This window comes from Pleurodeles waltl, chromosome 1_2 (assembly GCF_031143425.1).
Source record: "Pleurodeles waltl isolate 20211129_DDA chromosome 1_2, aPleWal1.hap1.20221129, whole genome shotgun sequence".
Classification (NCBI taxonomy): domain Eukaryota; kingdom Metazoa; phylum Chordata; class Amphibia; order Caudata; family Salamandridae; genus Pleurodeles; species Pleurodeles waltl.
In genome coordinates, this window is record NC_090437.1 from 508,427,833 (window position 1) to 508,452,890 (window position 25,058).

General features: G+C 48.5%; 1 protein-coding gene across 5 annotated transcripts in view; it reads left to right on the forward strand.

Moving 5' to 3' along the window:
• CENPE (centromere protein E) overlaps positions 1-25,058 on the forward strand; it is a 1,295,748-nt gene that overhangs the window by 779,503 nt on the left and 491,187 nt on the right. For all 5 annotated transcript variants that reach the window (XM_069241483.1, XM_069241500.1, XM_069241509.1 and 2 more), the window contains one exon: positions 11,223-11,537. In XM_069241483.1, coding sequence (XP_069097584.1) covers positions 11,223-11,537 — 315 coding nt within the window. The remainder of the gene's footprint in view (positions 1-11,222; positions 11,538-25,058) is intronic.

Below are 25,058 nucleotides of genomic sequence, written 5' to 3' on the forward strand. Positions count from 1 at the left end.
ATGAAGGCTGCACCCAGGACCAAAAACATAGGTGGCCCCTCCCCCCAAACACAGGTAGTTTTGTAATATATCATTTTGATGTGTCCACATACGTCTGTGATGTGCCAAACACTAAAATTGTGAAAAGAAACGCACTTAGGTTATGTGAAAAAGGCCCCTCACCCACCAACCAAGTTGGTGGCATGCTTCATCATCGGAGTCCCACCCGAGGCACCTAGCGTGTCACAGGTGTGCTGCGACGCCTGATTACAGCGGAGCAGGTTTTGTCATTTTTACCCCACATACTGGTTGGATTTGGCACGTGGGTGAGTGATGGTTCATTGGATCAAATTTTATTAACAAGAGATTTCACAAAAATGAAATGAACTGTTAATAACTGAAAGGCAAAAAACTGAACCAATAACTCACAGCTCGTGAGCTGTAAAGCCGCGACAAGGCACCAACCGCTTTACAGTCCATTCACACACCTTTCATACATGGCACGCACTAGACCATTCACACCACCAGCCACGGGCCCAGCACATTACAACACTCACATCGACAGACCGCGCCACTCAAGGGCCCATCACTTACATACGCCCACATGCCTGATACAAGAATCACACCAGCTGATGGGAGTGTGGACTAGCGTTTGGCTGGCACCGCAGCCAAGCGCCACCCCACGCACACCGCCAGTCAAGCGCCACCCCACGCACACCGCCAGTCAAGCGCCACCCCACGCACACCGCCAGTCAAGCGCCACCCCACGCACACCATGCACACCGCCAGCCAAGCGCCACCCCACGCACACCGTCAGCGAAGCGCCACCCCACGCACACCGCCATCACTTTTTTTTTTGTTTATAACAACAAAGAAACCACTAACTAATTATAAAATAAGCACAAAACTACAAACACAAAAGCTCTAACTAAATACATGACAGAGATGCCAACCGTGAAACATATGAAAATATAAAACAGACAGCTTACACTCACGGTATTTCCCAGAAGTTTTTCTTTGTGTGGTAACTTCTATAACAGCTGGGCACACACAGCCCAGGCTTTGAAGGGCATTCGGGGCAGTACATCCGTCTCTCCCTCCGGATTAATATCTCCGGGCACATACTCTACATTTCTTTGTGGGCAAGTCTTTTTTGGGAGTGGGAGGAATGTGATCTGGAAAGTGCCGATCTTTCAATCTAGCCACATCCTCCACCACTTCTACTCTAGGAACTCTTGCCGGTTCCACCACAATAAGGCTTTCTATCACTTACTCCTGAAATTTAACAAATATCATCCTTGACCCAGGTGAACAATCCTTGTATACAATAAAGGCATTAAAAGTTGCCAAATGAAATAAATGTAGGGCCAACTTTTTATACCACACGTAAGACTTACGAAGAGCAGTGTAAGGTTCCAACCTCTGATTTACTCTTTCAACACCACCATGTGCCTATTGTAGTCCAAAATGCACGCAGGTTTGCGCACTTCCGCAACCTGACCCCAAACAGTCACAGGGGAAGTACTCTCATGGATGGTAGATAGCATGTACACATCCACCCTGTCTGAAAATTTCAGAGCTAGCAGCTCATTATTCCGCAAGGCACTGCCCCCTCAAGTTTTTTACAGAAAAGCTCCCTTGGATAGCCTTTCCGGTTAAAACGGATTGTGCCACAAGCAACAATGTCCACTCTAAACAACTCCTTGAACAACTGCACTCCAGTGTAGAAATTATCTACGTACAAATGGTGACCTTTGTTAAACAGCCGTCTAGCAATTTCCCACACAATTTTTCCACTAACTCCAAAAGTGGCCGGACAACCAGGGGGGTCAATACTGGAATCCCTACCAGTGTAGACCTGGAAATTATACACATATCCTGTACTGCTTTCTGACAGCAGATACAATTTAATCCCATACCGTGCCCTCTTACTAGGAATGTACTGCTTAAAAACTAAACGCCCCTTGAAAAGGATCAAAGACTCGTCCACACTTATCTCTTTGCCTGGAACATAGACCTCTACAAATTGATCAAGGACAGGCCTAATCTTAAAGACGGTCACAAACAGGGTGATCTCGTGGCAAGGCTAAAGCATTGTCTACAAAATGCAGCATACGAAGAAGAAGCAAATACCGATTACGTGTCATAGTTGCAGGAAATATAGCCGTTGCCATCAAGGGACTAGTAGACCAATAAGAAGCCAGTGACGGCTTCCTGATCAACCCCATCAAAAAAGACAAACCTAAAACTTATTCATCTCTTCCAGATATGTGGGAAACCCACTGAGTAGCTCTAGACTGAGGCTTAAGTCTGGCAGCGTTGTCCCGCAAATATTGCTCTGCATACACATTTGTCTGCTCCACAGTCTCTTCCAAAAATACATCGTCCATAAACAAGTGAAAGAAATGGACAGGCAAAAAGTTTTCCGTATTAACTCTACACCATGGAGACCAGTAAATGCAGGTAACTGTGGCTGCTCCATGTTTGGGGCAATCCAGGTGTCAGGTCTTCTAATGGGAAACCCTTCAGCCCCAGGATGCTGCACTCTTGGCACATCAATGTCCTCCTCTAACACAGGCCCTTCATCTGCACTGAGAGTAGCTTCCTCATCAGAAGAATACTCTCGGACAGAAAACTCCCTTCCAGAATCTCCCGCTTCCTCCTCTGCCTCATGCAGAGTCAGTCTCGTAATCATGGTCTGAAGACGACTCAAAGAGCACGCGAATAACCTGCTGAGCGGTCACTCTGCGGCTAGCCATGATCCTCACTAACAACAAATGGATTGCCAACAACAACTAGCACTAAAATAAGTAATAAACAAAGTGTAGCTTTATCACAAAGAGTTATGTACTAAAAAAAAAAAAACTATACCACTCACTTGCCTGAAAAAGCTACTCACCAAGCAACTACTCTGCACCGACACAGCAATCACCAATCATATCCCACTAAAAAGAAAAAAGAATAAAGAAAATTAGACATATGACAACACAAATATCATTGTGCTCAAATCTAAGGACAATTTCAAACACACAATACTGCATTTAGTACACCACCTACAAACATGTCATTCATGCATGTCAACAATACTCCTTTGGAGTAAATTGCTTTCACTTACCTAAAACATGCAACTATGCAAACCGCAGGACAACTACTGCCAAAACCGCAAGGATCCACACCAAAGGAAGCAAAAGCATTGAACTAGAAGAAAAAGAAGAAATAAATTGTTATAATCACAAATACAAATACTTCGCCAGTTGACAAACACCCCACCACCAAGAACTTAGAAGTTGTCCCTGGTACCTAAGTGGATCCTGCCCCCCTCGTGGGCAGATGGGTGTAAACAAATTGGCCAATCTGCCCCCAAGGGGGGCAGAAATGGGCAACACCTCTGTGCCCCCTTTAGGGGGCAACCCTTCCCAAAGGGGGCCCCCCCAGCATAAAACAAAAAAAAGGGGGAAAAAAAAAAAACCTGCCGTATTGGTGGTTTCTGCCCTCCTTGGGGACAGATGGGCCTACAAAAATAGGCCCATCTGCCCCCAAAGGGGGCAGAGATGGCCAATACAAACTTTCCCCACTTTGGGGGGGGGGGGGGGTGACTGTTGCCCAAGGGGTGCCCACACACACACACACACACACACACACACACACACACACACACACTCTCTCTCTCTCTCTCTCTCTCTCTCTCTCTCTCTCTCTCTCTCTCTCTCTCTCTCATTCATGGCTGGTCTGCCATCGGGGGGGCCGAAACAGAAAAGAAAATAGCCCCCCAGGGGAGCGACCCTTGCCCAAGGGGTCGCCCCCAAAAGAAACAGACCTAAAAAAATCCCTGGTGGCTAGTGGAGATTCCTGCTCCACGATCGCGGGCCCTCCCCGCGATCGTGGAGCAGGAATCTAGTGAAAAAAGGCACGGGGGAAAGGAAAAACCCTTTCCTTTCCCCCGTGTCTGTTTCCCCCCCCCCCCCCCAAACCCCAAAAAAGGAAAGGACTCACCGTTTAGGGTCCTTTCCCCTCGACGCGCTGGAAGCAAATGGCTTCCAGCGCGTCCCGGCGACACTGTGCGCGCGCTGACGTCATCAGATTGCCGGGGAGGGGTCTGGGGTGGAAGGGGAAGGTCTTTCCCTTCCATCCCTCCCTTGGGGGGGGGGGGGGGGCACATGGGAACTGTAGCCTTGGACGAGGTCACCTCATCCAAGGCACAGAAGCGGTGAAGCAGTGTCTCGACCAAATCGGCTGCTTTCCTTTTGCCCCTAATGAAATATAATATACCTCAGTTCAAAGGTATAATGATGCTATGATAATACCATTGCTTTCACAAATAAGGGGCTAAAATTGCTCGGGTTGCTCAATGCAATGTGGACAACATAGCATGAATCGGCATGAATAAAAGGGCATTTGGTCAATAGGATGAGTAATTTATGTCCACTAGCAGGTAAGGTCCAGGGAGTAAAACAGTAGCAGCAAAAGTCAAGGTTCATTTAAATACCTTGAGTCAACGTCCCAATCCCCAATGGTTCAGCCAAGAGAGGGGGCTCAGCCCTTCCTCATCTGTGCTCAGGCGGGCCAGGGCATAGACTGAGCGCATGCCGCACAGTGGGGAAGGTGCCTGTGATTGATTGCGCTGGCTGGTGCTGGAAATGCGGCATGCAGCTCCTGTCAGAGTGAAATGGGTCCTGTAGTTCTACCTCTAGATGGCGCGTCCCCCCCCCCCATCCTCCCATTCACACTACCTACTCCTGCACCCTCTTAATTTCTTCCTTAAAAAGGAAAAGTTCAAAATGCTCACTTTCGCCCAAGTCCTCTTTGCTGTTGACTCAGGAGCTTGGATAGATAGCATTGGACTTGCAGGATGCATTCTTCTACATTCTAATCCTGACTGCACATAGGCGTTACCTGAACTTCACGGTAGGTCACTAGCACTTTCAGTTCCCTGTGCTCCCTTTTGGCTTTACCTGCTCCCCTTGGACTGCGGGTGGCTTCCTGCACCCGCGGGGGTTAAGCGTGCCAAAGTCGTATCTGATTCTGTCTCACTCTCCCTTTCAGCTGTTCTGGACACTGTGCAGTTTTGAGCCTATCCTCTCAAACGGTGAGTCCAGGATATTCAGGTGATCATGCTGATGTTTCAACCTGTGTCCTGGATTTCAGTGAAACTTACTTTGAGGCTGCTGGGCCTCATGGCCTCCTGTATCCTACTTTTGACACATGCCCACTGCATCATGTGGGTTCTACATGGGACCTAGAGTTCCAATGGACCAGCATCAAGTGGATCTCGTCAACATGATCCAGATCTTGGGGGCATTTTAAAAATAAAAAAAATCTGCAATAGTGGATGACAAACTGCGATTGAATCAGCGTCATACCCCTCTCCCTTCCCCAAACATATCTGACAGTGGTGACAGATGTGTCACTCCTGGGCCAGGACAGCCATCATGGGAAGCCGGATATCAAAAGCCTCTGATGAAATTCTGAGTTCACATCAACCTTTTGGAGCTCTGGGGTGATAAGGCTGGCATTAAAATCCTTTCTGCGCTCCATCAAAGGAAGGCATGTGCAGGTGTTCATGGACAAAAACACTGCCACGTGGCACTTCAGCAAATAGAGTGGGTGGGGTTGTGGACCCTTTGTTAAAAAGCCCTGCATCTCTGGACATGGCTAGAACATCTGGGCATATCCCTGGTTGTTCAACACCTGGTGGGCTCTCTGAGTGGAAGCCTGGACAAACTCAGGCGAAGATGCCTAATGAATCACAAGTGGCATCTCCATCTGGTCTCTTAGCAGTGAGGAGAACCTTGGTTAGATCGGTAAGCCATTGCCGAGAACACGCAGTGTCAGCGTGTAAGTAAATGCCTTCTTGGCATGGTTACCACCTGACTTTTTGCCTTTGCTGATGCCAAGTTATGATTGAAAGTGAGCTGGGACCCTGCTAACCAGGCCCAAGCACCAGTGTTCTTTCCCTAAACTGTACCATTGCTTCCACAGTTGGCCCAGCCCTGGCACTCAGAAAAGTCCCTTGTAACTGGTACCCCTGGTACCAAGGGCCCTGATGCCAGGGAAGGTCTTTAAGGGCTGCAGCATGTCTTATGCCACCCTGGGGACCCCTCACTCAGCACATGCACACTGCCTCACAGCTTGTGTGTGCTGGTGGAGAGAAAATGAAAAAGTCGACATGGCACTCCCCTCAGGGTGCCATGCAAACCTCACACTGCTTGTGGCATAGGTAAGTCACCCCTCTAGCAGGCCTTACATCCCTAAGGCAGGGTGCACTATACCACTGGTGAGGGCATATGTGCACGAGGACTATGCCCCTACGGTGTCTAAGCAAAACCTTAGACATTGTAAGTGCAGGGTAGCCATAAAGAGTACATGGTCTGGGAGTTTTTCAAACTCAAACTCCACTGTTCTATAATGGCTACACTGAAATCTGGGAAGTTTGGTATCAAACTTCTCAGCACAATAAATGTACACTGAATGCAGTGTGCAATTTATTGTAACATGCACCCAGGGAGCATCTTAGAGACGCCCCCTGAATACCAATCTGACTTCTAGTGTGGGGCTGACCAGTTTCCGCCAGCCTACCACAACCAGACGAGTTGCTGGCCACATGGGGAGAGTGCCTTTGTCACTCTGTGGTCCGGAACAAAGCCTGTACTGGTGGAGGTGCTTCACACCTCACCCTGCAGGAACTGTAACACCTGGTGGTGAGCCTCAGAGGCTCACCCCTTTTGTTACAGCGCCACAGGGCATTCAAGCTAGTGGAGATGCCCACCCCTCTGGCCACTGCCCCCACTTTTGGCAGCAAGTCTGGAGGAGATAATTAGAAAAACAAGGAGGAGTCACCTACTAGTCAAGACAGCCCCTAAGGTGCCCTGAGCTGAGGTGACCCCAGCCTTTAGAAATCCTCCATCTTAGTTTTGGAGGATTCCCCCATTAGGATTAGGGATGTGCCCCTCTCCCCACAGGGAGGAGGCACAAAGAGGGTGTAGCCACCCTCCAGGACAGTAGCCATTGGCTACTGCCCTCCCAGACCTAAACACACCTCTACATTTAGTATTTAGGGGCACCCAAGAACCCAGGAAATCAGATTCCTGCAACCTGAACCAAAGAAGGACGACTGCTGACCTACAAGCCTGCAGAGACGACGGAAGACAACTGCTTTGGCCCCAGCCCTACCAGCCTGTCTCCTCACTCGAAAACCTGCAACCATTGACTCATCCAACAGGGACCAGTGACTTTTGAAGCCTCAGAGGACTGCCCTGACCCCCAGGACCAAGAAACTCCAGTGAGCAGCGGCTCTGCTCAACAATCTGCAACAAACTTGCAACTTTTCTTCAACTTCAAAGACCTCACGCTTCCCGCCGGAAGTGTGAGACTTTACACCCTGCACCCGACGCCCCCAGCTCGAGATCCAGAGAACCAACACCACAGGGAAGACTCCCCGGCAACTGCGACCCCGTGAGTAACCCGAGACGACCTCCCTTGACCACCACAGCGACGCCTGCAGAGAGAATCCAAAGGCTCCCGCTGACTGCGACTGCCTGTAACAAGGGACCCGACGCCTGGACCAAGCACTGCACCCGCAGCCCCCAGGACCTGAAGGAACCGATCCTCAGAGCAGGAGTGACCCCCAGGGGACCCTCTGGCTAGCCCAGGTGGTGGCTGGCCAAGAGAAGCCCCCCCTGGCCCTGCCTGCACCGCTAGTGACCCCCAGGTCCCCCTATTGAAACCAATGCAAAACGAGACACAAATTAAGAAAATATATTTTTCTCTATAAAAACCTACTGGCCTGGAGTAAGTCTTTGAGTGTGTGTTCTTTTAATTATTGCCTGTGTGTGTATAACAAATGCTTAACACTACCCTCTGATAAGCCTACTGCTTGACCACACTACCACAAAATACAGCATTAGAATTATCTAATTTTGGCACTATCTTACCTTTAAGGGGAACCCTTGGATTCTGTGCACGCTATTTCTTACTTTGAAATAGTATATACAGAGCAAAATTCCTACACAGCGCTTCTATGCTCTTGATAGGAGATGCTTTTCCTCTTGAGTGCAGCTCAGTCCTTCTTATACCTTTCCTCCCATACCACTCCTGCCCAGAGTTGTCAAGATGATCAGGAACTGGGCCCAAGTCGTCCTTTTAGCTCCGGACTGAGCTTGGAGAGTTTGGTACCCTGAGCTGAGCAGTTGAGCATGGCCACACATCTTTGAATCAGGCTGCCCCTTTTTTGTGGTTCTTCTATTGCAGCAGTAGATGAGGGTTCTCCCCCCGTACCTGTCAACCCTCCACCATCATGCTGGAGATTGAGCGGTGGCAGTTGACAGCTTTTAACCTTCTGCCTGAAGTCTGCAATGTTATTTTGGCAGCCAGGCATCCCTCCACCAAGACTGTGCATGCCTTCCTGTGGTGCAGGTTTTTAGCATGGTGTGCAGAGAAACAGGGTGACTCTTTCTGTTTCCCTCTCTCAGGTCTTTCTCACATTATCTTGCCCAGCAGGCCTCTGCTTTGGGCACCTTAAAAGGCTATTTTATGCCAGCTCAACATTTCTCCGATTGCCATATTAGCCATCCCCCTTCTTCACATCCCTTGTGTAAATAGGTTCTTCAGTGGTTTGCAACACGTTTCCACCTTTGCCTTTTATCTTGCCTCAGTGGGACCTTAATCTAGTACTAACTTCTATAATGTGAGCTCCTATTGAACCACGGCATAACTGTCCTCTCGGGCTCCTTACAATCAAGATGTCCTTCCAGGTTTCAGTTGCATCTGCCCAGAGAGTCCATTAGCTTCAGGCTTTCTCATCCAAGCCTTCATACCTGAATATCTACCCAGAAACCTGGTCCTCGCGGTAGAGCTTCCGTCTTACCGAAAGTGGTCACTCCATTTCATGTATGCAGTCCATCACCCTGCCTACTTTTAACCCTCTGCCACATCCCTCCAAGGAAGAGGAGCGACTTCACTCTCTGGACCCAAACAGAGCGGTGGTGTTCTTCCTTAACTGCAAGAGAGAGTTCCTGGTGCACGACCAACTGTTCGTGGGATATGTCTAAGTGTAGAAGGGAAAGGCTGTGTAGGAACAGACCATCTCCCGATGGATCGAGCTCTACATTAAGATATGCTACGCACTGGCGAAGAAGCAACCCCCTGAGAGTTTGCGTGCACACTGTACCAGAGCTAAGGCTGCGACCACTGAGTTAGCTTGAGGAGTTCAGGTCCTGGACATCTGCCCGGCAGCAACGTGGTCAATAGCCCTATGCGGAAAACCGTGTAATTCAGTGGAGCTAGTGTAATAGTGATTATGATAGAAGCTGTTCCAGAGGCAACCATTAAAAAAATAGAGTAGGTAGAACAAACAATTTGACACACAAAAAATGTGACAAGGAAAACATGCTAAAAAAATCAATATTTAGTGATTGGAATAATCATATTTAAGATTCTGCATATGGCAACTCCAACACATATCAAGGTGCTGCATGTGACGGCGCAGATCAAAGGTTATCAAGTGAGATGATATGAATAAGTATACAGTTAATTCACAAAAGGTAAAATATAAATACAGAATAATCAACCAATTAGACATAAATTCCATATTTGGGAATATGAAGTCACATTATCACACAAAACTGATAGTCCTTCCAATAAATGAACATGTGGTTGATATAAATTCAACTTTTGACCCTCTAAATAGGAATTTAAATAGGGTCTTCTTCGGGACGACTGTAGCTACCTGAGAGAGGAACTGTCAAAGGTATGAAGTAAGAGATTAATAAGGAAGATTTGCATAGGTCAGGGCGACAGCTTATCTGGCCTTCCTAGAAGCAGTATCTCTCAGCAGAGAAGATATGAGGAGGTAAAGAGACCAGTTTATTAAACCAGAAAACTGAGATCGCATGTCAAAGTATAATCAAACTCAAACTACCAATGAAGAAGAAAAAGGTAACATAACAGATCACACCAGAAGGGCCGATGTCAAGTGCAAACCATTGAAGTGTGAATTATCACACTGAGAAAGGGGGGTTTGAACATGCCAAGAGCGCAGAGCTAATGTCTCCATATTACAAAATAATGTGAAACTGGCAAATACCTCATGCATCAATCTAACATAAGAGGGAGAGCTGTGAGTCCTTCCATAATTTAAGGTGAAAAGGTGAGATACACAAAGCTCCTGCCATTAAAAGGAAAAAATCCTTCATGTAACAAAAGAGCAAATAGATACCTTTTCATTGAAGATCTGTGGTGAGTCAAACATGGTGGTAAGAAGAACATGCCAACAGATGTAAGCAGAATATCATGAAGCACCCCAAAAAGGACTGAAAGGTATGAGTAACCAACATACAATGAAATATCTTGTTATTATGGTGCACAGATGACACCAAAACTCTTGAGTCAATATTCCTAATTGTGTATGCCAAACCCATATAAAATACGATCAGTAACCTGGGCCTCTTTGCACACATTCACAAAACACTACTGCTTGGACAGTCGGGTACGTCGAGACAGGCCCTTTGCCCGTTTGGTACTGCAGGATGTTTTAGTGTGAAACCGTTTCGCAGACCCAATTTCGGTTATGTATTGCTTGGGTATGTATTTGAAGGTAAGGAATAAGCGGCTAGAATTTTCTATCAGGTGAGCAAGTTACTTACCTTCGGTAACGCCTTATCTGGTAGAGACTCCATCTAGCTACAGATTACTTACTGACACACCCATAATCCCTGCTCTGCCAACAGATTTGTAGGGTTAGGGTTTCTGCCCCTTTTCAGGGCCCCTAGTTTTCCACACCAGTGGTAATTTTTCTTCCTGGCTCTGCTCTCCTGGTACGGAAAGTCGCAAAAAGGCACTGACACCAGTGTGCTGGTGGGCACCTATATGGGCACCACACGTCACTTCCAGCGCAGACAATGCCGCTCGGAGCCAGACTGTACCACTTCCCAGCACGCAGGGGTAGTGCTCACGAAAAATTTCCAGATCCAGTCTGACGCCTGGGGATAATTGTAAGGAATGGAATCGTTGGCTAGATATTCTCTACCAGATAAAGCTTTACCAAAAGTATGTAAATTGTACTTACCTGTTAATCACCAATTGCCTGTAATGGCTGCAGGTAACTGAGGTGACGGATTGCATCAGCGGTCTTATCTGGTGATGTAAGCTTGTGTGGGCCTGCACATTTCTTTTGTTAAGTAGTGTTATAAAATGTAGTTTCAAGTCCCTCTGCAACATGACAGACTACCCACTTCTGTTTTTTTCAGCTCTCTAATCTAAGGGAAGAAATGCAGCAGAAAATAAATGAGAAAGAGGACATTTTGTGTGAGAAAAAAGAACTGGAGCAGAGGTTGTCTTCAGAGACGAAACAACTTGAAGAAAGATTAAAGGCCAGCGAGTCTGCTTTGGAATCACTACAACTGGAAAAATGTGTAAATACGCAAAGACAGCAGGAAGTACAGGATGGTGCTTCTGATTTAACAAATTTAACACAATTGCTAGCTGAGCTGGAGCAAGCACAAACCACCCTGAAAGCTGAGAGAGACCAACTCAGTGAGGAAATTGAAAGAAATGTTACACAGGCAAGTCATTTTATAATACTGTGCAATTAGTTTTATGTTGTACACGACCTTTCTTCAAAATAATTTCAGTAGGTAGTAAAGGCTTGTTTTTTTAATTTGAATTCATACAAAAATAAATGGCTTTCTGCTAGTCAATGTTAACTGTTCTGCTTTCCCCCCCAATTCATTTTCTTTTTGTTTGATACATAATGTTCTCTTGAGCATGATTTCTCCACAATGATGAGATGCTCTCCTTAAAGTGGGATAGGAGTAGCTCTCTTCAGGATACAGTCAAAAAAAGTAGGCACATGTTCGCAAGTGCCTGATGTCCCCCAACAAATACTTTCTCATCTTACTCAGGTCATTCCCTTTTACTCTACTAAGGGGCAAAGGCATTAACACAGAATGATGCACCCTTGTGCAGAATGTGATTAGGAGCCTTTAAGTCTCTGATAACTCATAGATATTCATTGATCTTGGACTGGGAGAGCTCCCCTGCTAAGGGGAGCTGTATTTATGGACCATAGCTCTGCCAGCATCCTTAGGTGACCACATTTATGTTCTGTTGTTTTCAACTCCCCTTTAGTACAGCTCTCCGTTCTCATGCCTCCTCCACGTAATTTGACACTCTTGTTTTTGGTGTAGAAACTGAGTTGAATGAATGTGGTATCTCCCAAAACTCAAACGTTGGGCTACACCACATATTCCTTCCATGCCACTCCATCTAGGTAGGTATATACAATTAGTTTCGGAAAGGACCTTGAAGCACAAAGTGCACCGCAATCCTGTGTTCTCGTAGCAATATTTTCCTGGGAATTTCAGTACTTCAGCAAAGAGACAGTTCATCAGTGATTTGCTCTCTCTGGACAAACACATCTGTCTGGAGAAGAAATCACAAGTTATGAGACCCATCGACCACCACAGTGGATAATTGTGGCTCAATGGTTAGAGCGGCAGACCCTGAAGCAGAGATCTGGCTCAAGACCAGGGTTCAATTCCCGCTTCGGCAGGTCTTGGGCTCAATGCCCCTTGACCAGATAATTCTCGCCTCGGTGCCTAATCTAATTCATGGGTCCCACTCTGCAACTCTGGGCAATAGCTTGCTTAATCTCCACAATGGCCCCAACAGCGCTTGGATGCCTGGCTTCACCCTGGGGGTGCTCAGGAGTGGGCGCCTCACAGGGAAAAGCCAGGAGGGGTTCCAAAGCGGTATGAGTACAGCGCCTTGAGACCCTAACGGGTAAGTAGTGCGCTATACAAGTGCTAATTTTTTTTTTTACATTTACATAATCCTGCCACTGTCTAACACTGTCATTGTTCCCAGTATATCATTGCATTGTAGCACTATGGTCAAAAAGTAATGATATGGCTGAACATGGGTGTTGTCCTGGTAAGTTTTCAGAGTCTCCTGTTTCACCTGCTTTTACTAGTGAGTGGTTACAGACTACCCCAGATTCAGCTACTCTTCACAAAGGTACAGCAGAGAGCTCTGATTGATATTCCTGCAGCATCCATCACAGCAGTGACTGGCTTTTAATGCATATAAGAAAATCGGGCCTTCTAGCCAAAGATTCCTCATCTTTTGAATATTTCCCCAGGCGTCAGACTGGCTCCGGAAACATTTCAGTCATACCACTGCTCGCTTGTAGGTGGCACATTCACTGGTACCTTTCCTCACCGGAAGTGATCTGCAGGGCCTGCATAGGTGGTACAACCATGTGAAAACTTAATTTCCTTTCTTTCCGTGCCACCAGACACTTAGATATAGATATAGATATAGATATATATATATATATATATATATATATATATATATATATATATATATATATATATATATATATATATATATATATATATCCCCTTCAGGTGTGCCTGTAGTTGTCTCAGGACTCTAAGGCATGCAGTAACTGTGCGAGATGAAGGCTCCCCAACAAGGTCGGTTCAAGTTGATAGTTTGGCTCTGTTCATGGTTCAAGATTAGTAAAGGCAGTTCTAGAGGCAAGACTTCAGGTCCAAATCGTAGGCTAAGTCAAAGAATGAATATACAAAAATCAAAGTGGATCTCTTTCCCCTTCCCCACTCACATTCACCTGAGAAGGTGTGGGGGAGAGACTATGGCTCTCGGTCCTGTTGTCAGTGGACTTCAGAGTTGATTCTGCAACTGGTTCTGACACAACCTGAGTTTACGGGGCCATCCGCCACTCCAAAACATATTGAAGCGTTCTGAGGAGCAGTGCTCTTGACTCCACATCTTGATGATTTAATCTGGCTCCCGGCGGGCTGAAGGAGCCAAGAGTCCTTATATCTGGGGTTCTTCCGGCAAGGATGGCAGTGGCTCCATGTGGACCCTCTGAGCCCGTCAAGACACCTCTAGCTCGGATTATGACCCTTCTTCCTTTGCCATGGTGCCCTCTGGCTCCTGGATCCTTGTACACCTGTGCCAAATACATCAACACCAGATGAGGCGATAGTACTCTCAAGCTTTGAGTCAGCACCCTTTCACCCTCGACCACTGTTAAAGCGCTGCTTCCTCTGCTTGATCTGCTGCCTCCACACTCTACATTCTCTTTTTGGCATGGACTCAGACAACGACTGTTAAGCGGGTAATGAGTTCACTCAGCCCTATCATAGGAACAATTGGTACAATGACTTGCAGGTGACCATTGCCCTCAGTACCTCAGCTGAACTGCATTTTATTTCATCCTCCTAGCCCTGCATCCAGGGAATCCATTTCTCACACTATGTTAATGCGTAGGAGGTCACGTCTTTGACCTCCAGCTCTTACCCTTTGAGGTAAAAATGAATGTGCTGACGGAAGTCCTTCAGCCGGCATCTTCTGAGCCATTCTGTGAGGCATTAACAGATACCTTGTTGGACTGGGCCAAATCTGGCTCTGGTCCCCCTGTAAACAGACAGATGAGATGCCATTGCCCTGCCCCGTGTGACCCTGTGTTTGTCTCCGCACCCGTGCCCAAACATTTAGTTGTTCATGTGTTACCTAGCAGACTCTAACCCCAACACTTTGCCGACTACTCCCCCGATAGGGAGTCCAGATGGGTGAGCACGTTTGGGAAGTATGTTTTTCCTCTCTGTTAAGTAGGTGGCGGCGTGGAGGTTTGAAGGGGTCAACCCAGGGTGGGCTCTTGGTCCCTATGACTTGGGGACCCTTTCTTGCTGGGTGGACCACCTGGGTACGGGCCGTGGGCGTGTTGTGCACAGGAGTCAGGACTCCGCAATCCTGTAGGTTTCTTGTAGACAGAACTGCTGTCCTCAGGAGTTCTTGATCCTTTTGGGTGGAGGGCAGTCCTCTGGAGTTGGCAGACGTCGCTGGGCCTGCTGGACTGGTTGCAGGTCTTTTTGCAGGTTATTTGAAGCAGGAGACAGGCCGGTAGGGCTGGGGCCAAAGCTATTGTCTTCCTTCTCTGCTGGGGCTTTCAGCTTAGCAGTCCTTCTTGTAGGTCTCCAGGAATCTGGCGAGCTGGGTTCAGGGAATCCTTTAAGCAAAGATTTAGGGGCCTTACAGTGATCAGAGGGCAGTAGCCAATGGCTACTGTCCCTGAGGGTGGCTACACCCTCCTTTTGTTCTATCCCTATTGGTCCCTGTCCTCCAAACCAAGAAGGAGGATTCTGCAGGGAGGGGGGGTGCACTTGAGCTCTAGACTTCTTGGGGGCAGTCCTGAAGTGGTCACTCCTCCTTGTTTTTTTTAAGTTTCCTGCCGAACTGGCTGCCAGAAGTGGGGGCTTGTGCGGGGGAGTGGGCATCTCCACTAGCTGGAGTGCCCTGGGGAACTGTAACACGAGACCTGAGCCCTTGAGGCTCACTACCAGGTGTTAAAGTTCATACAGGGGGAGGTGTGAAGCACCTCCACCCAGAGCAGGCTTTGTTTCTGTCCTCAGAGAGCACAAATGCCCTCACCCCTTGGGGTCAGAAATACGTCTGCTAGTGGCAGGCTGGCACATACCAGTCAGTCCCACACTAGAAGATTGGGTAAAATACAGGGAGCATCTCTAAGAAGGCTGTAGGAGGCTGTCCTGGTTTGTAATGGGTACCTAAGGTACTAACACCTTATACCAGGCCCCGTTATCCCTTATTAGTGAAATGTAGACAGTGCCCTAGCAGCTGAGGCTGTCTAGAGATAGCTGTAACAGAGCAGCCAAGGCTGAACTAGGAGATATGCAAAGCTCCTGCAAAACCACTATAGTTACACAGTACTTATACACAATAAAAGACAATACTCAGTGTTAACAAACATAAAGGTACTTTATTTTAGTGACAGAAGGCCAAAAATATCTTAGAGGCAATACTCCTTCTGGAGGTAAGTATTATACACAATATACACACTAACCAAAATAAGGTAAGTAAACAGTCATAGAATAGTACAAACAGTAGAAAATTCAATAGAGTGCAATAGACCTAGGGGCAACACAAACCATATACTAAAATAGTTGAATGTGAAAGTCAAATTTCCTCCCAGGTAGATGTAGCGTGTAAAGGGGCGCTGGGAGTGTAAGAAAACATCAAAGGTAAGTAAAGTACCCCACCCCAGAGCCCATGAAAGCAGGAGTAAACGACAGCAAGTTTCCTCAGGACACACTACAAGTTCTGATAAAGAATTATGCAAGAACCAAGCAAGACTGCAAGCAACCAACAATTGATTCCTGGACCAGAATATCTGTGGAGAGAGGAGACCAAGTCCAGAAGTCGAAGAAGAGTCCAGGAAGAACAGGAGCCCCTGCCTACCTGGAATAAGGTGCAAAAGTGGATTCTCTGGTCAGAAGAAAAGTACAAAAATGCACCCAAGAAGATAGCTGTGGGTTCCTGCTTGGTGCAAGAAATGTCCCACGTCAAGTTCTTGGATGCAGGCTGTTTACGTTACTGGATTTTGCCAACAAGCCTTGGTTCACGCAAGTATGCGATTTGCTTCAGTGGGTCTGCCTGGACCTGGGGGGGGGGGTCTCAACTCGGACTGAGGAGACAGAGGGGGCCCTCAGAAGACTAGACAGCACCCACAGGAGTCCCAGAATACGGGGACAAAGGAGATGCATAGGGCACTTGTCGCAGCACTACACTGGAGGATCCCACGATGCCGGAGAACAACTCAGAGCTGTGCATTGCAGGATGGAGTGCTGGGGACCTGGGCTACGCTGTGCTCAAAGAACTTTTGGAAGAAGTTCACAGAAGCCCAAGGAACTGCAGAAGATGTGGTGCACAGTTGTTCTCTCGTAGCACGGGGAGGCAAGCGCTTACCTCCACCAAATTTGGACAGTCTGGGTCACTTCGGTCCACCACCTCTGTTCCAGGGAGCATGCTCGTCGACAGGAGAGGAGACCCAGCATAACGGTTGTCCTTGCAGAGAGGTGCATGCTGAAGCAGGGAAGTGACTCCGTCACTCCACTGGAGATTCCTTTGGTTCTTCTGGTGCAGGGTGAAGACAGGCAGTCCTCAGAGCGTGTACACCTTGGAAACTGTTGCAATTGCTGGCTGGAGCTGAAGTTGCAGGTCACAGGATTCTTCCTGGATACTTTGTTGCGGTTACAGCGGTTCCCGGGGCAGTCTGCAGTTGATCCGACAGTCAGAAGCTGAAGCAGAGGAGTCCTGGAGGAATCTTGCAAACCGAATCTAAGGAAACACCCAGAGGAGAGACCCTAAATAGCCCTGAAAGAGGGTTTGGCTACCTACCCAGGTATTCCCCTATCAGGAGGGGTCTCTGATGTCCCCTGCTGGCCACTCAGATGCTGCTGGAGGGTCCCCACACCTTGGGATACAAGATGGCTAACGCCAGGGACACTCTGGAGAAGCTGTGTGGACCACCCCTGGGGTGGTGATGGACAGGGGAGTGGTTACTCCCCTTTCTATTGTCCAGTTTCGTACCAGAGCAGGGACTTGTGGGAGGGTGGCGGGTCTGGAACCGGTGTGGACTGTATTATGCAAGGTGGGCACCGTTTGTGCCCTTCAAAGAATTTCCATAGGCTCTGGGAGGATACGTCTCCCATGCTTGTAACATTGAGCTGCTCAATCCCCAGGAGGGCAGAAACCTGTCTGTGAGGTGGCAGCAGCTGGGGCTGCAGTGGAAACCTCAGAGCTGGTTTTTGCAGTACTGGTGGTCCATGGTGGAGCCCCCAGGGTGCATGGAATTGCGCCCCCCCCCCATACCAGATTTGGATTGGTGGTTCAATTTCACAATCTTAGACACCTCACATGGCCATATTCGGAGTTACCCTTGTGAAGCTACATATATGTATTGACATATGTAGTGCATGCTTATAATGGTGTCCACGCACTCACGAAGACCAGGGAATTCGCCCTGGACAACGTGGGGGCACCTTTGCTAGTGCAAGGGTGCCCTCACACACAGTAACTTTTCACCTAGCCTTCGTTAAATGAAGGTTAGATGTATAGGTGACTTATAAGTTACCTTAGTGCAGTGAAAATCGGTGTGAAATAGTGTGCGCACTATTTCACTCAGGCTTCAGTGGCAGTCCTGAAGAAAGGTTTGTCTGAGCTTCTTATGGGTGGCAAAAGAAATGCTGCAGCCCATAAGGGTCTCCTGGAACCCCAATGCCCTGAGTACCTAGCTACCATATACTAGAGACTTATAAGGGGGGGTCCAGTGGCCAATCAGAATAGGGATATGGAATCACTTAGCTATAGTGACAAATTTGGTACACAGAGAGAGCATAAGCACTGGAGTTCTGGTTAGCAGAACTCTAGTGACAGTCTAACATACTGACAACACACATAGGCCACAAACTAACAGCACTGGGACACTGACTAGCAGGATCCCAGTGAGAAAGTAAAAGCACACTGACACACACTCACAAACAGGCCTAAAATGGGGGTAACCCAGCTTGAAAGAGGCTACCACCTCACACCAAGGCTAGGTGTCTGTGGGTGCAAGGGTACCTTTTGGTGTTGAGAATCTTCGTCTGGTTCTGTTCCGGTCAGGAATGATCCACTGGATTTAGGCTGCAGGCGTTGTGTTGGACAGGTGTGGTCAATCCAGGGTGGGCACTTGCTCAGAATCGCCTGGGAACTGTTGTAGGCCCACAGCTTGTAGGAGGCTGGCCTGGCTTATAGTGGGTACCTGATGGTACATCTTGTGCCAGGTCCAGTTATCCCTTATTAGTAGATTAGAGGTGTTCTAGCAGCTTAGGCTGATAGAGGTAGCTATAGCAGAGCAGCTTAGGCTGAACTAGGAGACATGTAAAGCTCCTACTATACCACTTATATATCACTATATCGTAAGAAACACAATACTCAGAGTTACTAAAAATAAAGGTACTTTATTTTTAGTGGCAATATGCCAAAAGTATCTCAGAGGATATACTCCCTTAGGAGGTAAGTAAAATAGACAAAATATACACACAAACCAAAATCAGGTAAGTAAACAGTTAGAAAAGGAGTGCAAACACTGTAGAATACAATAGGATGCAATAGGCCTAGGGGAAACACAAACCATACACTAAGAAAGTGGAATGCGAACCACTTAGGGACCCCATGCCTAGTGTAGTGTGTAGAGGGTCGCTGGGAGTGTAAGAAAACACTAAGGATGTCCAAGATACCACACCCCAAGACCCTGAAAAGTAGGAGTAAAGTGAACCTACTTCCCCATAAACACACTAAAGTCATGATAGGAGATTCTGCAAAGACCACAACTGACTGAAAAGTACAGAAGACTGATTCCTGGACCTGAAGACCTGTAAAGGAAGGGGACCAAGTCCAAGAGTCGTGAAAGTGTCGGGGGGGGGGGCAGGAGCCTACTAAACCCCGGATGAAGGTGCAAAATGGCTGCCTCTGGGTGGGCGAAGCTGAAGATTCTGCAACGACGGAAGGTGGCAGGAACTTCTCCTTTACACAGAAGATGTCCCACGGAGTTCTTGAGGATGCAGAGTTGTTTCTTTAGAGAAAGACCGCAAACCAGCCTTGCTAGCTGCAAAGGTCATTGTTGAAGAAAAGGGGTGATGCCCAGGCCCAGGAAGTACCAGGAGGTCGCCACTTGGAAGAGGAGACAGAGGGGGCCCCCAGGAACACAGAGCCCACGCACAAGAAGGCAGCACCCGCAGAAGTACTTGAACCCAGTTTCAAGAAAACTAAGCACGGCAGTCGTCTCAACACTACAAAGGAGGGGTCCCACGAAGCCGGTGGTCAGCTCAGCAAGTTAAGCAATGCAGGACGGAGTGCTGGGGACCTGGGCTAGGCTGTGCACGAAGGATTCCTTGCAAAATTGCACAGAATCCCTAGCAGCTGCAGTACACAAGATTACTGTCTGGCGAGGGGAGGCAACGACTTACCTCCTCCAAATTTGGACAGTTGGACCACTGGACTGTTGGGTCACTTGGATCCACCACCTGTGTTCTAGGGACCACGCTCGTCACGATGAGAGGGGACCCAGAGGACTGGTGGAGCTGAAGTTTGGTGCCTCCGTTAGCAGGGGAAAGATTCCGTCGACCCATGGGAGATTTCTTCCTGGCTTCCAGTGCAGGGTGAAGGCAGACCGCCCCAGAGCATGCACCACCAGGAAACAGTCGAGAAAGCCGTCCGGATTAGGCGCTACAATGTCACTGGTAGTCTTCTTGCTTCTTTGTTGCAGTTTTGCAGGTGTTCTGGAGCAGTCAGAGGTCGATCCTTGGCAGAAGTTGAAGAGGGAGATGCAGAGGAACCCTGGAAAATTCTTGCAAGTCGTTATCTGAGGAAAGGCCCACAGGAGAGACCCTCAATAGCCCTCGGAGGAGGATTGGCCACCTAGTCAGGTAAGCACCTATCAGGCGGGGTCTCTGACGTCACCTGCTGGTATTGGCCACTCAGAGGCCTCCATTGTGCCCTCACACCCCTTGATTCAAGATGGCAGAGGTCTGGGGCACACTGGAGGAGCTCTGGGCACCACCGAGCGGTGTGGTGATGGACAGGGGAGTGGTCACTCCCCTTTCCTTTGTCCAGTTTCGCGCCAGAGCAGGGGCTGGGGGTTCCCTGAACCGGTGTAGATTGTCTTATGCAAGGAGAACACCATCTGTGCCCTTCAAAGCATTTCCAGAGGCTGGGGGAGGCTACTCCTCCCCAGCCCTTAACACCTATTTGCAAAGGGAGAGGGTATAATACCCTCTCAATGAGGAAATCCTTTGTTCTGCCTTCCTGGGACTAGGCTGCCCAGACCCCAGGAGGGCAGAAGCCTGTCTGTGGGTTGGCAGCAGCTGCAGAGAAAACCCCAGAAAGCAGATTTTGCATAGGGGGGACAATTCCATGATCTTAGACATGTTACATGGCCATATTTGGAGTTACCATTGTGAAGCTACATTTATGTGTTGGCACATATGTAGTGCATGGGTGTAATGGTGTCCCAGCAGTCACAAAGTCCGGGGAATTCGCCCTGAACTATGTGGGGGCACCTTGGCTAGTGCAAGGGTGCCCTCACACTAAGTAACTTTGCACCTAACCTTCAATAAGTGAAGGTTAGACATATAGGTGACTTATAAGTTACTTAAGTGCGGTGTAAAATGGCTGTGAAATAACGTGTGCGTTATTTCACTCACGCTGCAGTGGCAGTCCTGTGTAAGAATTGTCTGAGCTCCCTATGGGTGGCAAAAGAAATGCTGCAGCCCATAGGTATCTCCTGGAACCCCAGTATCCTGGGTACTTAGGTACCATATACTAGGGAATTATAAGGGTGTTCCAGTGTGCCAATTAGAATTGGTGAAAATGGTCACTTGGCTATAGTGACAATTTTAAAGGCAGAGAGAGCATAAGCACTGAGATTCTGATTAGCAGAGCCTCAGTGACAGTCACTACCCAGGGACACACATTCAGGCCACAAACTATGAGCGATGGGGTCCTGGCTAGCAGGAACCCACTGAGACAGGCAAATTCAAACTTACTTACATGTGAAAAATGGGGGTAACATGCCAGGCAAGATGGTACTTTTCTACAGGGTGGAGTTCTGCAACAAAGAGCAAGTTTACCACAGAGACCTTGTGCCACCTCTGGATGGGGATGCCATTCGGGATCAACCAGGCATTGGCTGCTGAGTTTGTCCACTCTGGCATTAAGAGCCCACCAGATGTTGAACTACCAGGGATATCCTTTTTATTTCAGCCATGTCCAGAATTGCAGAGCCTCCAAACAAAGGGCCCATGTCCCCACCTGACCCTGCTTGTTGCAGTACCACATGGTGGTGGTGTTGTCTGTGTACACCTGCACTACTTTCCCTTTGGGAGAGGGAAGGAATGCTCTCAATGTTAGCCTAATTGTCCTGCTCTCCTAAAGGTTGATATGGAGCCCGGACACCCCCAAAGACCCAGCTGCCTCTGACCTCCGTCTCTCCCATGTGGCTGCCCCATTCCAGGAGAGATGCATCGGTCACTAATGTCAGATCTGGTTAGGGAAGGGAGAGGGATCTGCTCTCACCCAATTGTGATTCAAAAGCCACCACTGCAGAGCTTGCTCAATTCCCTACGAGATCTGGACCATGTCGGTAAGATTCCCCTGATGCTGCACCCACTGGAACCTCAGGTCCCACTGCAGAGCCCACATATGCCATATCGCCAAAATCCAGGATGGAGGCTGTAAAATTGGTAGCATTGCCTGAATATCCTGGACTTGCCTTCACAGGAGGATAAGCCTGAAACTGCACTGTGTCCAGAAAAGCTCTGAAAAAGGAGCATCTGATAGGGATTCAGGTGTGACTTGTACACTTATATAGTGAACCCCAGTGAATGCAGGATGTTTGGCCTAGTCTGAAGGTGTGAGATGACCGCCTGGGGTGAGCCCACCTTCAACAGTCAGTCATCGAGGTAGGGGAAGACTGAAACCCCTGACCTGCACAGATGAGCTGCAACCACTGCCATCACTTCGGTGAACTCCTGAAGGTCGCTGGTAAGGCCAAAGAGGAGCACGGTAAACTGAAAATGCTCGTAGCGTACAATCAAACACAAGTGGGTAGTCAGGACACTAGTATTGAACTATGAATCCTGCAAGTCCAACATTTCCAGCCAGTCTTCCTGGGTCCAGAGCAGATGATACCTGAGCCAGAGTGAGCATTCTGAACTTTCTTGAGGAAGAGATTGAGTCGCCGGAGGTCCAGAATAGGACAGAGGCCTTTGTCCTTTTTAGGCACTAGAAAATAGCAGGAATAAAAAGCACAACCTGCTTCTAGCACAAGGACTCTCTCTATGGCTTCCTTGGCCAAGACACCCATAACCTCCCCGCAGAGAAGTGCCAGGAGATGCTCCATCATCCAGTTGTAGAATGGTGACATGGATGGAGAGAGTTTTGAAGGAGAGCGAGTAGCTCCTTTGGGTTATTTGCAAAACCCACTTGTCCGACTTGATGGGATGGATTCCCAGCGGGGTAGGTGATGGAGAATCCTGCCTCCCACTGGTCCCTAATGGGGAATCATCAGACTAGGAAGGTTTGAAGGCTGCAGTAGGAGAGTTGGTGGACTGGGCAGACCGATGGCCCCCTGATCCACGAGGACGTTGGATCTCAGGTTACCAACCACGCAGATGCTGGGCAGCATGCACAGCACGGTAGATGGAGGGAAAGCAATGTGGATTGATGCCCCTTCTGTAGCAAACAAAGGGACAAAAAGCAGACAGGGTCAAGGAGCAGCCACAATGCGTAGGGACCTGGCCTTAGCCTAAGACACCTTAAAGCACTTGAGTGCAGAGTGTAGGAAAGTAGCTTCTTTCTGGCATAGTTACCCTAATATTTTGCCGGCTAATCAGGACCCCAGTGTCTGTTCTTTCCTGTGAATTTGGTTGCTGGTAACCTTTTTCTCTCCACAATTGGCATACTGGTTCACCCATGTAAGTCCCGAGTATATGGTACTTGTGTACCCAGGGCATTAGTGCACCAGGGTCTCCCATGGGCTGCAGCTGTTATACCACCCAGGGGAGCCCATGCAAACTGTCTGCAGGCCTGCAATTGCAGCCTGTATGAAATTGTGCATGCACCTTTCACTTTTTATATAAGGCTTGCATTATATCGCGGTCACTACACTTGGACACTGTGAGTCACCTCTCTGGTAGGCGCTTATGCACAAGGGGAGGGTGCATGTTCCTGAGTGTGAGGGTACCCCTGCTTAAGCAGAGGTAACCCTACAAACACCAGCCTCCGTTCCCTGGGATTTGTAAGTGCGGGGAAGCCATTTTTAGGTAAGTAGTGGACACTGCTCAACACGAGTGGTCCAGCTACATAATGGCTTCTCCGAACCTAGGCATGTTTGGTATCAAACATGTTGGAATCATGCAACTATACTGATTCCAGTGTTATTTTCATGATGATATGTACTCTGGGGATTCCTTACAGGATCCCCCAGTTCTGCCTGTACAGCCTTGCATGGTATGCATGCCAGCCTATTCTGCTGTCAACCCCAGACACCGTTCTGTCCTCCTGCTGGTGAGCTTAACTTGAGCAGTGGAAGGCACCACAAAGGATTTCCTGTGAGAGGTGTGACCACCTCTCCCTTTGAAATGGATGTCTCTGGGCTGAGGTGGGGTGGTCTGTGAGCGCTACTAGACTGCTTTGGGGGGCACATTAGGTGCCCTCTTTGCATAAACCGGTTTGTACCAGTGTCTGATCCCCTGGTTTTTGCTTTCGCACAAAACCACACAAAGGACAGGGGAGTGACCAACCAGCTCCTCCCCTAGGGAAACAAGGTAGGCAGAGGACCCTGGGAGTATCTGATTGGTTAGTCCAGGTAGAAGACGTCCCTGACTCCCTCTGATAGGTAGGCCACTGTAGATAGTGATCAACCCCATTTTAGGGTTACTAAAGAGCTCCCCTGACGTTGGGTCCTCAGAATCATAGTGTAAGACTCTACAGAGGAACTCTCTGCAAGACTGTTCTGCTCCTGGCCTCCGGAACCACTGCTGATCTGTGTTACGAACTGAAGCAAGACTGAATCCAGTTGGGAGGGCTCCCACTGCAACACTGTTTCTCCAGCTCCTATAAGATTTCTGCAACATCTGCAGCAGTGCATCCTCTAGGGTCTCGAGGACTTTGCTTGCATCCAAGAAGCAAGAAGGAATCTCCCTTGGAGTGAAGGGGTCACTCCTCTGCATCCGCAGGCACCTTAAGACAACAACGACCGGCTGGTGTCCCACAGACATCAAAAGGCTCTGCAACGCAGGTGGTGGTTTTGTGGTCCTCTCAGAGTCTAACATGTCTTCTGACCATCTTGGGAGATAGTGGGCCCTTGCTGCAGCCACTGGAATGGAACACCTGTGCACCGCAACTGTTGTTCTTGCCAAGGCTTATTGACTCCTCCTCCAGGAGATCTTCAGGCTCCAGGAAGCCCCAGCCTCCCCCACTCTGCAACTCCAAGTTCAGCTTACATTCTGCAGCTCCCACGACGTGGGACTCCTGTTTTGTTGTGCTGCTGAGGCCTCCCTGCGACTCCCTGTGCCTGCTGCCAGTGGGTCACTCGTGGGGGCTCCCCTGGCTGGCTTTCCTTCCTGCTGAAGGCCTGTCCTGACTTCCCTTCAAGTGTTGAGTCACTAGGACCTTGCTGGTCCCCAAAAACCTGCAATCTTCCTTGCAACAAC